The sequence below is a fragment of the Periophthalmus magnuspinnatus genome, chromosome 13 (genome assembly GCF_009829125.3).
Source record: "Periophthalmus magnuspinnatus isolate fPerMag1 chromosome 13, fPerMag1.2.pri, whole genome shotgun sequence".
Lineage (NCBI taxonomy): Eukaryota > Metazoa > Chordata > Actinopteri > Gobiiformes > Gobiidae > Periophthalmus > Periophthalmus magnuspinnatus.
Window position 1 is genome coordinate 7,977,274 of NC_047138.1, and position 13,331 is coordinate 7,990,604.

The 13,331-nt window shown below is 40.0% G+C and overlaps 2 protein-coding genes across 2 annotated transcripts; both read left to right on the forward strand.

Moving 5' to 3' along the window:
- Positions 1–4,561: 4,561 nt before the first annotated feature.
- Positions 4,562–7,944, forward strand: zpld1b (zona pellucida-like domain containing 1b). The gene is made up of 10 exons (XM_033977364.1): positions 4,562–4,694; positions 5,411–5,631; positions 5,715–5,896; positions 6,087–6,159; positions 6,491–6,588; positions 6,774–6,854; positions 6,926–7,097; positions 7,170–7,275; positions 7,348–7,377; positions 7,775–7,944. Exons 1-10 carry the CDS (start codon positions 4,565–4,567, stop codon positions 7,942–7,944), a joined length of 1,263 nt encoding a protein of 420 aa, XP_033833255.1. The 5' UTR covers positions 4,562–4,564.
- Positions 7,945–10,364: 2,420 nt separating this feature from the next.
- Positions 10,365–13,114, forward strand: LOC117380574 (zona pellucida-like domain-containing protein 1). Its single transcript, XM_033977401.2, has 10 exons — positions 10,365–10,495; positions 10,705–10,925; positions 11,097–11,281; positions 11,353–11,425; positions 11,551–11,648; positions 11,991–12,071; positions 12,162–12,330; positions 12,402–12,504; positions 12,799–12,816; positions 12,978–13,114. Exons 1-10 carry the CDS (start codon positions 10,399–10,401, stop codon positions 13,112–13,114), a joined length of 1,182 nt encoding a protein of 393 aa, XP_033833292.2. The 5' UTR covers positions 10,365–10,398.
- Positions 13,115–13,331: the final 217 nt, after the last annotated feature.

The following is a 13,331-nucleotide window of genomic DNA, read 5'->3' on the forward strand; positions in this document are numbered from 1 at the left end:
TCACATACAGCCCTATCATACAGCTCTATGTGGGGCAGGTGAGCAGCTGACCGCACACAGTCTGAAGGCAAACAGCAGCAAAAGAGGCCGAGCCGCTGGTGCGCAGACCAGAGCTTTGAGCGTGTGGACGCACAAAGACGAGCGCACAGAGGCCTGTCCATCTGCAGATGTTTGGAAAGATGGTGAAACACTTTAATGCGTGGTTTTAATGCAAGATAGCAGATAAACACAACTAAAACAGGCTATGTAGAAACTTGAACTTGATAAGACAACTGTATTATTTTAAACTTCCCCTGTGATCACAGTCAAGTTCAATGGTTCTACTCATGGTTCTCCAAATTTCATCATCAAAACGGCCTATGTTATCTATGTTTAATGTAGGCTGCAATTCAGCCTTTTTATCCTGTGTATTTCTGGGCTCCCCGTGGACCCAACGCTATATAAGAAACAACATCATCAAGTGACAAGTTATAGACAGTTGATCGAAATAGAGTTTAGTTTGCAAATAACACTGGCCAACTATATGAGCTGGAAACATACAAAACAGATCTACAGGCAACAATGGACAGAGATACAATAGGCCATTATAAGCTAGAGCCTATGCTGTGCCTCAGCTGAAAACAGGTAGGGCTGGTGCTATATCTCTTGGAGCACAGGGGGGCAGCACAGGGTTGAGTTTATAAACACCCCTGGCTTGTTCACAGTCAGCTTATGGCATAACCTATTGAATGAAGAGGCATAGGCATATGTTATAGGCATATACCCTAGGGATAAATGGAGCATACAGATTGTAAACGCAATTACAGGCCAAAAGAAAAAGATCAAGTATTTTCTTTTTGGTTGGGCTGTACCCGAAAGGCACTATACAATGGGACGGTTGCAGGCATATGGCTTTTTACTGGGAAAACTTTTTTATAGTTACAAATAAACCTTCACATATGCTATTACAAAGGACCCCTGAGAAAGGAAGAAAAATGTGGTCTTTGAGGGTTGCAGTTCTGAATGGATGTGTTGCTCTGATGGCTTAAGTTACATATGTACAGTACAGTCAGTAATGTGTACTTTACTAACACTTGTGTAGCGTTATGCTATACTAAAAGATGCTTTACATATTGAGGCAAACATAGAACAGAAGATGAAGAAGCTATTGAAAGGTGTTTTTCGGGACTTGTAAGCTATGTTTTGTATAATGGAAATTTGATTTAACAGTTTAATATTTTCTGAATTGAATAGTGTTAAGTATAAGATATGAGGATAAAAATCATAGGCCTGTCTTTGATATCCGGTTCACTTTCCCTTGTGCGTCAAAAGTGTAGTGTCAGATTACCTTGGCACTCTCACAGGTTTTGTACTGTGTCCCAGATGGAGTGATTCAGACGTCTGTTCATTGAGCCAGCGTGTTGTTGTTGATCAGATAGAGATGTCCATATCCGAAAACATCTAAGAGCGGCGGCTGGTCCTGAGCCATTATGAGTCTCTCTGCACACGACCTGCAGGCTGGAAAGATCTACTGATCACATGCCAACAGCTGGAGATCTTTTCAAAGCGGAGATTGATTTCAATAGTTAAGCTACAAGCACAGATTTAGTGCTAATGAATACTAAGAATTCAACTATTTCTGTAATGCAAATATTTGTATTATGTGATATGATGAATTGTGATTTTCTGAGATTTCTGGGAGAATTGTGTACCTACATTGGGGCATGTGTTATGCTCCAGTGTATTCTTAGGTAAAACACAGTCACACTCTTAATGTATCAGTATCTGGGTCTAAAACATACCAATATGCCCGTCTTGCCCAGATACAACAAATAACTACACTAGGTCTATAGGCCTATAAGAATATGAAAAAAAACAAAAAACTTTTGACTTTTAAATGCAGTTTTAGTCATGTTATTTCAGTCTTTTTGTACAAAACCTGATTAATTAATTTGTTTAAAGTTGAAATGCGTTGTTTTAAGAAATCAGAGCAATGCCCAATCTGAGCAGGTGATTGTAATTTGTTACTTTTCACCCCTGCTGATTTTTAATGAAAAAGTATCATAAAATATGAATAATTTAAAGGTGCATTATGTAACTTTTTTTGCCATACTGTCAAACATTATGCAATATCTCCGTGGAGACATTGTGCATGTAGCAAACATATGCCATATGTGCAAGAAAAAAATAAATAAATTTGTGTGTAAGAGGCCCACTCCTCACCACTTCAGAATGCACTGTATGTTGAAACAGGCTGGAAATAGGTCATATTCGGGGTGGGATTTGTAAAATAAGTCATAGTAATGGCTCATTTCAGGGGTTTTGAGGCGATTTGATCCTGTTTGCAGTGAATGGTGCCTGTGCTCCTGTACGCACCTTGAGATTTGATTTCAGCCCTACCTCATCCGTAGCTCACGTACCTTAGGTGCACCTGTCTCCTGTGTTTGTCATGGGGGTGGCGGACCCCTCCCCGGGAGGACTTCAGTCTGGATCTGAGAGCGGCAGACACATGAAGCGGCATCACAGAATGAGTCAAAACCTGTGACACACAAGAGATGTGTGACACAAGGTGAGCAGCATTAGGCCTGAGGATAGAATTATGTTCTAAGAAAGGAAATTAGATACATCAAAACTATATTAAAATCACAAAAGAAGGATGTATGCATAATAACAAAAGGTGTGTCTTACATAACCGCTTCTATTATAGCATTATAGTTCAGATGGGGCTAAACATAGAATTCCCCCGGACATTAGTAGCTGCATTATTAAGTGTGTTACTATGCAGTTATATTAGTTTTGCTGTATAATAATGGGTGACCTTGTGTGACATGTCAGTATAAAAGAAATGGCTTTGTGCTAGATACTCAATCAGAAACAGATCAGGTTGGGAATTTGGAAGACAGTCAAAAAGCTCTACTTTGATGCTTTTGTGTTATGTAAATAGAGAATGTCTTTTGGTTTGAATATAACAGAAACATGTTACACACGAATCTACATATTAAACAAATTCAACATACATATTAAATATATTCAACAACCAATTTAATATGTGCATATGCATATTTTATTTGTTAATATTTTCTGTGCTGCACAACGCAATGTCCCACTTGCCACAGTTGGCTGACATTTGATAAAGTTATGTACTGTTCGTTTTTGGTGTTAATGAGTTCTGGTGCCTACCTCAGCAGCTATGTGTCGAAGTAGAGGGCACATGCTCAACATTAGACATCTTCTGATACAGGGACATACACAGACAGAGAATTCCCTCTAATCTTTTGAATAGAGCAGTTTAGAAATGCTAAATCTTCTGAACAGCAGACCTTAACTGGCATTACAATATATTACCAAATATACCTCATATTTAACCAGTACTGATGAGATTTAGTACCTCTTCTGCAAAAGAGACTTGGCAAAGTTAGCAGCCTGCACAGTCAACAAAAACACACAGGCAACCAATTCAGTACTGGTAACTTAACTAATTCAACAACATTAAAAGTGGAAACTGGAAACTTTTACAAAAAAGACACAATTTGCAGTTATTGTAGTAAGACCATGGAGCATGTGTGGAAAAGACTTGATTTTCCATTTTTCCATGGATGGATGGGTGGAGCTGGTAAATACGACAAGGCCAAGCGCGCCCTATGCTACAAGACATTGAAACAAATAAGTTCAAACTCAGCACAAGCATTCAAGACCACTAACCTCAAAATCAAACAGAGTAAGACCCTTTAAATTGTAAATGAAGCTCTGTTTATGCATTGCAAAGTTTAACAGGGTGAAAAAGTCATCTTAAGACATCTTAAGTCCAAAAGCAACCTAGGTTTGCACTTTAGCTTTCTGCAGTGCTAAACAAACCATGCAGTGTATACAAGCGCTGAATGCCTTTACTCCAGGTGCTGCCTTGTGCATCACAATTAGCTCCATAAAGCCCTGCATCAGACCGTGAGTTGACTTTTATGTTGATGTGAATGTGGGCCACAGCTCCAGTCGATGACAGCTTAATTCCTGGCTGAGCCCCCTACTGAGGCAGAGACAGACAGATCGCACTGAGGGGAAAACCAGTGAGAACCCCTTGGAGAGCACTCAGGTTTCTGGGCACCGTCAAAAGATTTGTCCAAAGCATTCAGTTCTGATGGAGTTTCCCATGTATGGCACCGGAGCAGGTTTTGTTTGACGTTTTATGGATAATGGGTCCCTCTATCTCTCTCATCTCTGCGCACACAACAGATATTCATAAAGCTGATGGGGCGATTGGGCATGCAGAATTAGGCCTGTCCCAAACTTGAATATAGGGGGGTTCCAGCCAATTATTGCAGGCGAGACAGGTAGAAAGCACTAGAAAAAGTAATACTAAGAAGGGAGTCTGATGAACATGGGCCAAAATGAGTTAGTGAAGCAACACAGAGCAAAGGAAGCAGGATAGAGAAGGATTATAGGAAACAGAAAGGTACTTTGATAGAGGTCAGAGGCAGCAATAGTCTGGCGCTAGAGGGAATATTGTCTTTGAACATCGTATTTGAAGATAAGTGCTGTTTTGAGCGTTGTACCCGAGGAATATGGTTAATGCGATGCTGACCTTGTGAAGATGACGGTGTGCAGAGGTGCAGAGATGACACCTGTGTGCTTTATCTTGGTGCTGATGAGCAACGCAGCCTCAGTCTCTGCGCAGTTCAGCGGATACAACTGTGACGCCAACTTCCACAGCAGGTTCCCGGGTGAGATGCATCCTGATAGCATCCTTCTGCATTGTTGCATATTAGATAGAAGATAACAGCAGTGAAAAGGCTATGGTGAACACGAATGTTTGTACATAGGCAAATTATTTCTTTTAGATTCCTGTTGGCTTTAGTTACTGATCCAAAATAAAATATTTCAATAAAATCTATTTTCTGTGTGGATGATTGCAATTTAATCATTAAAATGTTTTAAGAAAATAAAACTTGAAAATGCAATAGACAAACTGTCCCTTAATAACTGTGACTATAGAGATGACTATACATGCACTACTTATAGCAGTTTTCAGAAAAAAAGGTGCTATTACATCTGTCTACAATGCATGTGTAGCCACAACTGCCCTGGGGTAGACTGATGGAGCCTTACACTTTCAAAATCTCTCCAACCACCAGCAAGCACACACTACCTGATTTATACAGGAGTGCCACAGGCGCTGCAGGCAAAGAGGATGAAATGCCTTAAATTGGCAGGCCAGACTTCTCTCTTTTCTCCCTTTTTATTGTTTAAAAAGAAAGTTGGTATGACTGACCAGGCGAGCTTTGCTTCAGGACACAGTGTGGCTTTTTTCAAATGCGGTTAGTGGAGAGCATTTGTAATAACAAAAGAAAGCTACAGATAATACTTTTTGTGCCACTTTTTGTACAATATATTACAATTTAATTGTGACATACCAACTTTTTAACTTCTTGTTTGACAGGAGAGGGGGACATTGACGTATACTGTGGGGTCCAAACCATCACCTTGAAGATCAACTTCTGTCCCGTGTTGTTTTCTGGCTACACTGACGCTGACCTGGCCCTCAATGGTCACCACAACGATGGTCATTGTAGAGGCTTCATCAACAACAACACACTGCCCACCACGCTTCTGTTCAGCATAAGTCTGAGCACACTGGAGGCCTGCGGCAACAATCTGGTGGTAAAGACACAATCAATGAGGAGATTCATCATCCAACGCTAATGATGATGAAATACACAAAAATCCTGAATCTCTCTAAACAGGTCTCCACAGCTTATGGGGTGAATGCATATGGCAACATGTCACTGGTGCAAATTGGGCATGTCTCCGGGTTCATTGACACACCTGACCCCCCAACTATAATCAGCTATCTACCTGGTTTGATGTATAAATTCAGCTGCAGCTACCCACTGGAGTATCTGGTCAATAACTCACAACTAGCATCGTAAGTAGAGTATGGAATGTTCTTTTGCTTAGATGCACATTTATGTGTTTTTTGGAAAATATTTTTCATCTAAATGAATAGGCTAAAGATTACAGAAGATTGGTATAATCTTTCTTTTTTAGTAAAACTCACTTGTGAATGACTCCCACACTCAATGCAAATAAAAAATGTAAAATGCATATTTTCACAGCTCTTCTGCAACTGTAGCTGTCAAGGACAGCAACGGCACTTTTGTGAGCACACTGAACATGATTCTGTACAATGTAAGTACAAATTATAACTCTAAAGGCTCTTTTCTACAGAATCTACTAGAAAAGTATTCAGTGGACAGTGACCATCTAATTTGATTTGGACTCTACTCACACATTTATGTGAAAAGCCCTGTATTCTAAAATAAAAATTAAAAGTAAAAGATTTGAATTTGGACTGGACCAGAAATTCAAGTTTTGTGACTTGGATGAGGGGTCTCAACAAGGTAAAAAATAAAATTGCTTATTGATTTTACCAGGCTGAAAAATCTGTGTGGGACAAAAAGTAAACTTATTTCTCATAGCCAAAGTAAAGCAACATTTTCAATGTGTGTATGTTTTTCAGGATACTTCATACAGTCACACTCTGTCTATCCCTATGAGCGGACTGGCATTAAAAACCAGAGTCTTTGCTGCTGTCAAAGCTACAAACTTAGACCGACGGTAAAACCATTTTATAATCTTTAGACAAATGTCAAGATTTAACAAACTTCCTCCACATTTAGTCCTTACCTCCATTATGCCATTATGTTATTAGAGTTGGGCGCCAGTGTGTAGTATAAAAGGGCTTCCCTATGTGTTTCTATGCTCTCTCCTTCAAACAATCTCTGATTCTATCCCTCTTGCAGGTGGAACGTTTTCATGGACTACTGTTACACTACCCCCTCAGGGAATCCAAATGACGAGCTGCGCTACGACCTTTTCTTTGGGTAATCTCGCCTTTTTCTCTTCTTAAAGATGTGCATGATAATCCACTATTCAGGATTGTTCTGTGACTCAGGTGCTACAAAGACCCACAGACCACCGTTTTTGAGAATGGGAAAAGTCAGGTGGGCCGCTTTTCCTTTGAGGTGTTCAGATTTGTCAAGCACAGACACCAGAGAATGTCCACAGTGTTTCTTCACTGCGTAACCAAGTTGTGCAGAGCAGACGACTGCATCACACTTATTCCAGTGAGTATATTATAGATTTTTGCTTTATGAAGTGTCACATTCCTGTAACATAAGGAATAAATGTGTGGACAGATCTGTGGGAAGAGACGTAAACGAGATGGAGAACACATACAGATTTATCCAGTGCCCACTTCTGGAAATACAGTCCTCACCGCAGGACCCATCATCACCAGAACAGGTATGAACCCGCACACATCCCACACCTTATTGTTGGTTTCAACATAAAAAATTATGTTTTGTTTTGTTTTAGATGAAACTCCTGCCAACAACTCCCAAATGGGTAAGTTCACATTATAGAGTTACTTTGGTCACATCAACAGGTGCAAGATGCAATATGCAAAATCACTTCGTGTTTGACATTGATAGTGTTATACTAGATTTAGCTGTAATGTTGAAATGTTTGTGGAGAGCACTCAAAGCTGACTATTTGAAGCCAGTTTGAGATAGCATGATTCATTCTAGCAAACATACTAAAGCTTATGTAACTTTTTGTTTTATGTTCTTCACAAATATAAAAAATATAAAATTTTTGTGAGTTTGGAACTATGCCAATCCAGCAGTGCAGGATTACAAAGGTGTTGCATATTAAAAACTTTTATTTCTTCCTCAAGCATGCTATTTTTAATTTTTTTTTGCTGGTATGAAATATGTTACTATTGCATTATTTTTTTCTTCAGCCGAGGCTAACAACCTGCCCCTGAACCCTCTGACCAGTGCCCTCATCTCAGGTGTGGTTGTTTTGGGCGGGGCCAGTCTGGGTTTCTTCCTGTTTTCGGTCCGCCTCCTGCAGAAACCCCGCCATCCCCCAGGCACATCCTCAGGTGTTCTAAACTCCAACTTTAAATGAGCCTGTAGCTTTATATGTTTTTCATTAAATTTGTTTACTAGAAATTTTCTGTGCACTGTTTTGATTGTCTTTATTAATGCTATCTTGCTTGCAAAAAAAAAAAAAAGGTATATTACATTAACCACATCGCATGATAACATTAACGCAAAACAGGTATTTTATTTCAATCAAATGAACAGCAAGTGGAATGCGTTTTTGTTCCTATACCACATTTTTCCAGTTTTATTTGTGGGATTTTTCCTGTTTGATTTTTAATGACCTGTTCCTCTGATGAGACACAGCTCTGTGGACCCCCTGCAATCTCTGAGTCTCTGAAAAGAGGTAGTAAAAACCTACCCAGTACCCATACTGCCCAGTGCCAGGAAGTCATTTCATATGATGTCTGAAATGCAAAGAGGTGAGTAGATCTCATACATATTTGCAAGGCATGTCTTCAAATTCTTATTGTGTCATATATAGGTACACATTTTAGAAATACACAGTAATTTAAAAGTGAGATTTAAAGTCTCATCAAGTAAAGATATGTCAATATAAAGTGCACTATTAGAGGAGAATTATACGTGTATGTGTTGTGAGAACATAAAAGCCACAGCTGTGATTACCTAATACAAGCCTGGGATGGTGTCCTGAGACAGTTGAGACTGGATCTGTGTGGGACAGTGGTGCTTTCTGGCTCACACTCAAAGGAGTTTGGAACTGATGTCATGTCTGTACTACCTGTGTTTGTAAAGGATTTGATTACATGCTCCTCACACAATGCTTACTCCGCACACGTTAAAGTGTGCAGAGTACAAGGGATTTCCACAATAGCGATATCCATAATTATTCATTTAACATCACAGTGAGGCAGAATCCTATTCATCAAAATGTTTTTCTAACAATCTACATGCAACTGTTGGTCAATTTCATCTGCATCATAATAAATGATTCTTCCGCTGCGAATCATTTATCTGGAAACAACAACAAAACAGCAATCATTTTTGGCTTAAAGTTGCCATCTTTCTTCTGAAGTATAAAAATGTAGTTTTGTCAGAGTCCAATCTCTGGGAAAATGAGCTCACCAGTCTGTGCCTGGATCCATTCGATATGTGCAGCATTAATCTTTCAGATTTGCCCCATTGATTTGGCCTGTCGATGCCCTATATATGAATGTGTGCACCTCATGTGTCCAGCTCTGGATGTTTTCTGACCTGTGGCGCTCTTCTTATCTCTCTAATCCCTGATTTCAACCACATTTTGTGGTGCGTCCATTGCCAGCCATGACCACTGATAACTGAATAAAAGAGTAGGAGACTAGTCTGCTTCCATTTTGCCATTGGAGATGAAACTCTCAGGCAGGTGAGAGTAAATGTTATGCCACACGTTACTTCTATTAGACTAAATGTTTGAAGTTACAGTTGAATTCAAACTAGTTGAGTTTGAATTCAATTTAGCTGAGTTCAATCTGTTGCCTGAAGATTTAGAGGCCCATTTGCATCTCTTTCTTCTCCTTCTTCTTCTTCTTCTTCTTCTTTTTAAAAGACATTCAAGTTATAAATATTATAAATTATTAATATTTTAAATATATTTTCCACACACTGACAGCAGAGTGACCAGTGCAGCAAACAGGGTGCAGAGGGTGCTTGTTTGGCCTCATCTTACGTCATGTGATTATTAATAGCATGCTTGGACTGGTGGTTTCACACATCAGACAAAAGGCCTTAAAAAACACTCATTCTTGTCCTAGACCCCAATGACAGTTTCCCTTCCCAGGTGGCTCACCTGTCAGTGTCTGGTTTCCAGCTGTCCATCCACAGCCTTAGATGCAAAACAGCTTTAAAATAGGAAAAAGATGGGTGCAAACCAAAATGCTATGGACATTACATTTGAGGCTTGTTAGATGTGAATCTAATACCGAGTCTGCATTTCTTAAATGAACGGTCATCCAGACGGTATTAAATCTTTGAACTGCTCTAAAAAGCAGTCCTCATTTTTCCCATTGAGTGAGGTTTTCCCATTGTGTGAGCACACATACTTTCCTTTATTAAGTTTCAAATTTGAAGGCAAAGGTGCTGCATTTCACAACAAGTAACAAAGAGGTATGGATGTTGTTAAGGCACATACTTTGAAGATGAGTGTGTTTGGTTTCATCTTTTGGCCCGGGGAAAGGACCGCTGCACCATAACCACAAAAGTGAATTGTTTAGCAAACTGAAGCAGCCCCACCAAAGCGGCTATGACCCTGTTTCCATCCAATCCTGCAGCAGGGTGAGACCTCATAACAGGTGTATATAAAAAAACTACCCTCAGCTTAATGATGTAAAACCTGCGAAGACACACAGGAGGTAAGGTCTGAGCCAGCCTGCACACCCATCCATCGGATTATATTTGTTTACCTGCTGGACCTCTGCACTGGATCTGTACTTTTGTAACTATGTGTGTGTTTACTGCAGTGTTTGTGAGGCAGAGCAGTGAGATGGCTTTATTCCTCTTGCTTATACTGACCTCTCTGTGTACTGTGGGCCAGACGGCCCTCACTATCAGTGACTGTCTGCACGAGGCCCGGCGCCCAGGTAACTGATCCTCACATCAGATTTGCCATTATTTAACTGTATTGTTAAATAGCTCCAGTTTTAATATAAAATGATATTTGTATATTATATCAGTGATGACTAGTTTAGAACTAACAATGAGTCATGTCCAGTTCATTGTGCATTGCACATTTTAAATGCACAAAATGTCAAAATACAAACATTTCTTTTTTCTGCTTTGTCAATTTTAGCATATACTGATATCTCGGTGAAGTGTGGTACAACATACATTGAACTGGCTATTCAGATCTGTCCTGTCATTTACACTGGCTACAATGCAAGCTTACTGATACTGAACCATATAAAGGATGATGTGGCCTGCCAGAGCACAGTGGACACCACAGTGTTCCCCCCGGTGGCCAAATTCAGGTTTCCCATCAAAGAGGGAAATGCCTGTGGCAGCAACTTTAGGGTGAGTGGTAAACTCCAATGTAAAAACTGTTGTTCTCTAAGGGAAGACAGATCTTTCTCTGTGACTTAACTATTATTTTATCATTACTTCCTGTTGGGTTAAATCCATCCAAATACCATTTATTTTTCAACATTTTAATGAGTTAAAAACAAATCTGCTGTGTTGTCACAGACCACCAGCGCCCTAGGGACTGGAGCCTTCTCAGACTTTTCCCAGGTCCAAACTGTTAACATCAGTGGGATCATTCGCTCTTATGATCCCACCATTGGGACCATCACTTACAATGCAGAGCTCAAGTATTACTACTCTTGTGCTTACCCACTGGAGTACCTCGTCAACAACACCCGTGTGGATGTGTAAGTTCACACTGCGATTTGTGCTTGTTGTCACGAAGCCATCATGTTCATGTGTGCGGTCACTCCTGCAGGTCATCGTTATCCATCGCTATCAAGGACAAAAATGGGAGTTTTGTCAGTACACTCAGCATGGGCCTGTACAAGGTGCCATTTTTGACAATACTTTACACAGAATCATTTCCTCTGCTCTGAAACATTTAACTCTGACAACATTTATGCTGTGTAAGAGTACATCATATGATATGTTTCTAACTTTCTTTTATTCCTAGGACTTAAAATATACCACCCCTCTCATCATTCCAGCCATGGGTGTCGAGCTGAGAACAGACATCTATGTGCAAGTGATAGCCACCAATCTGACAGCGCAGTAAGATCTTTAACAGCACTTCTTCAATCATTAGACTCACAGATAACGTTACATTAAAGCTAAGCCACTGGCCAGAGTGAAAGCATGCCATGAGATAAGACAAGGCTTTATCATCTCTAACTGGAATAGATCTTCTTGGACATCAACACACAATTTCAGACATTACACATTCATTCATAACAAAAAACACAACCCCCAAGGATCTTAGTGCAGACATTGAAGTCCATGTGATGTAGTAGTGATAGATATTAGATTCCTAGACTGTATATAAGTGTGAGGATTCCACATGTGACCTCTGACCTGAGTCTCTGACCTGTGCTCTGACTTCATTGTGTTTCACAGATACTTTGTGCTCCTGGATCGCTGTTATGCCTCAGTGTCTCCTCAGCCCACTAATTCCACCTTCTTCAACCTCTTTGTCTCGTAAGGAAAATAAATACACACAAATAAAGAAGTTAGCTCTAAAAAGAATTGTCTAATAGTTTATCAGTTCTGCTATGTGTTTCTAAACAGATGCTCCACAGATCCTCTGACCACAATGTTGGAGAACGGTGACAGCCAAAAGGCACGCTTTTCCTTCAAGGCTTTTCGCTTCATTGAGCAGCAGAATGAGACCGTCTCCACCTACTATCTCCACTGCATCACCCGCCTGTGTGAACGTTCTGCATGCAGCGTCTTCAAGGTAAGTCAGCGCCTGCATCTCAAGCACACGTAGTACACACCAGGCTCATGCTCAAGTCTGTCCTTTCTCAGCAATGCAACAACAGGAGGAGGAGGGATGCCACCAGTGCTCTCCAAGACGGCATCAGTCAGCAGTCTCTACTCACAGTGGCTATCAAGGCTAAATCGGGTGATTGTACGTACTTAATGCATCTCCTTGTTTAGTGAAGTTGCTATAAACCCCTACAGCTTTTCAGGCACTTTACTTTAACACATATACACCGATTAATACACAAAAGATCAAGAAACAAAATAATGCCACACCATAAATCATGGTTAATGCCACCTATTGCTGTAAATGGTGGCCACTACACAAGATAAATGATATTAGTAATACTGAAGGAAAATAGAAACTAAATGTTTGCATTATTCATTTCAGTTGGCCTTTTACAAAGATGCATCTAACATTTTCTCTCCTTCTTACTTACAGATAATCCATCTTTTGAAGGTAAGCTTGCTTTAAGTTGATTCACTGTTCAATAAAATGACTGGATTTGAAATAAAAGTATATAAACTGTAATTTTCTTCTAAATTCACTTCACTTCACTTTTTCTATATTCACTTTTTCTATATTCAACTGTTTTCAAAAGCACTTTTTCTTGTCCACAGGAAAGACCAGAGACGAGCAACAAAACCATAGTGCAGCTGTGAGTTTGGGGGTGGCTGTTGCAGTTCTTATTGTCCTCGGTGTGGCAGCCACGTTACTAGCGATATCCTTGTACCGGAAACAACGGCAGCTGAGTTAGTGGCAGCGTATGATATAAATGAGCTGAGGTCAGCACAAGTTAAAATGCAGCCATGAGTTTGACAAAGGTGACGCTCAACATTCAATGCACTGCCTTACAAACTTTCAGCTGTGTTCATACAACCCCTTGATCCCAGCACTGTTTCTTTTCAAGCCTTCACAGTCTATTAGTCTAATGAAAAGGGACTTCAAATATGCTGTAAGGAAAAAGATAGTAA

Coding starts and splice junctions, on each gene's coding strand:
- zpld1b (XM_033977364.1), top strand. CDS start 4,565: ATGACGGTGTGCAGAGGTGCAGAGATGACACCTGTGTGCTTTATCTTG. Junction 6,855..6,925: donor CGCTACGACCTTTTCTTTGG/GTAATCTCGCCT, acceptor TCTGTGACTCAG/GTGCTACAAAGACCCACAGA. Junction 7,276..7,347: donor ACCCATCATCACCAGAACAG/GTATGAACCCGC, acceptor GTTTTGTTTTAG/ATGAAACTCCTGCCAACAAC.
- LOC117380574 (XM_033977401.2), top strand. CDS start 10,399: ATGGCTTTATTCCTCTTGCTTATACTGACCTCTCTGTGTACTGTGGGC. Junction 11,426..11,550: donor TCAGCATGGGCCTGTACAAG/GTGCCATTTTTG, acceptor TTTTATTCCTAG/GACTTAAAATATACCACCCC. Junction 12,072..12,161: donor TTCTTCAACCTCTTTGTCTC/GTAAGGAAAATA, acceptor GTTTCTAAACAG/ATGCTCCACAGATCCTCTGA.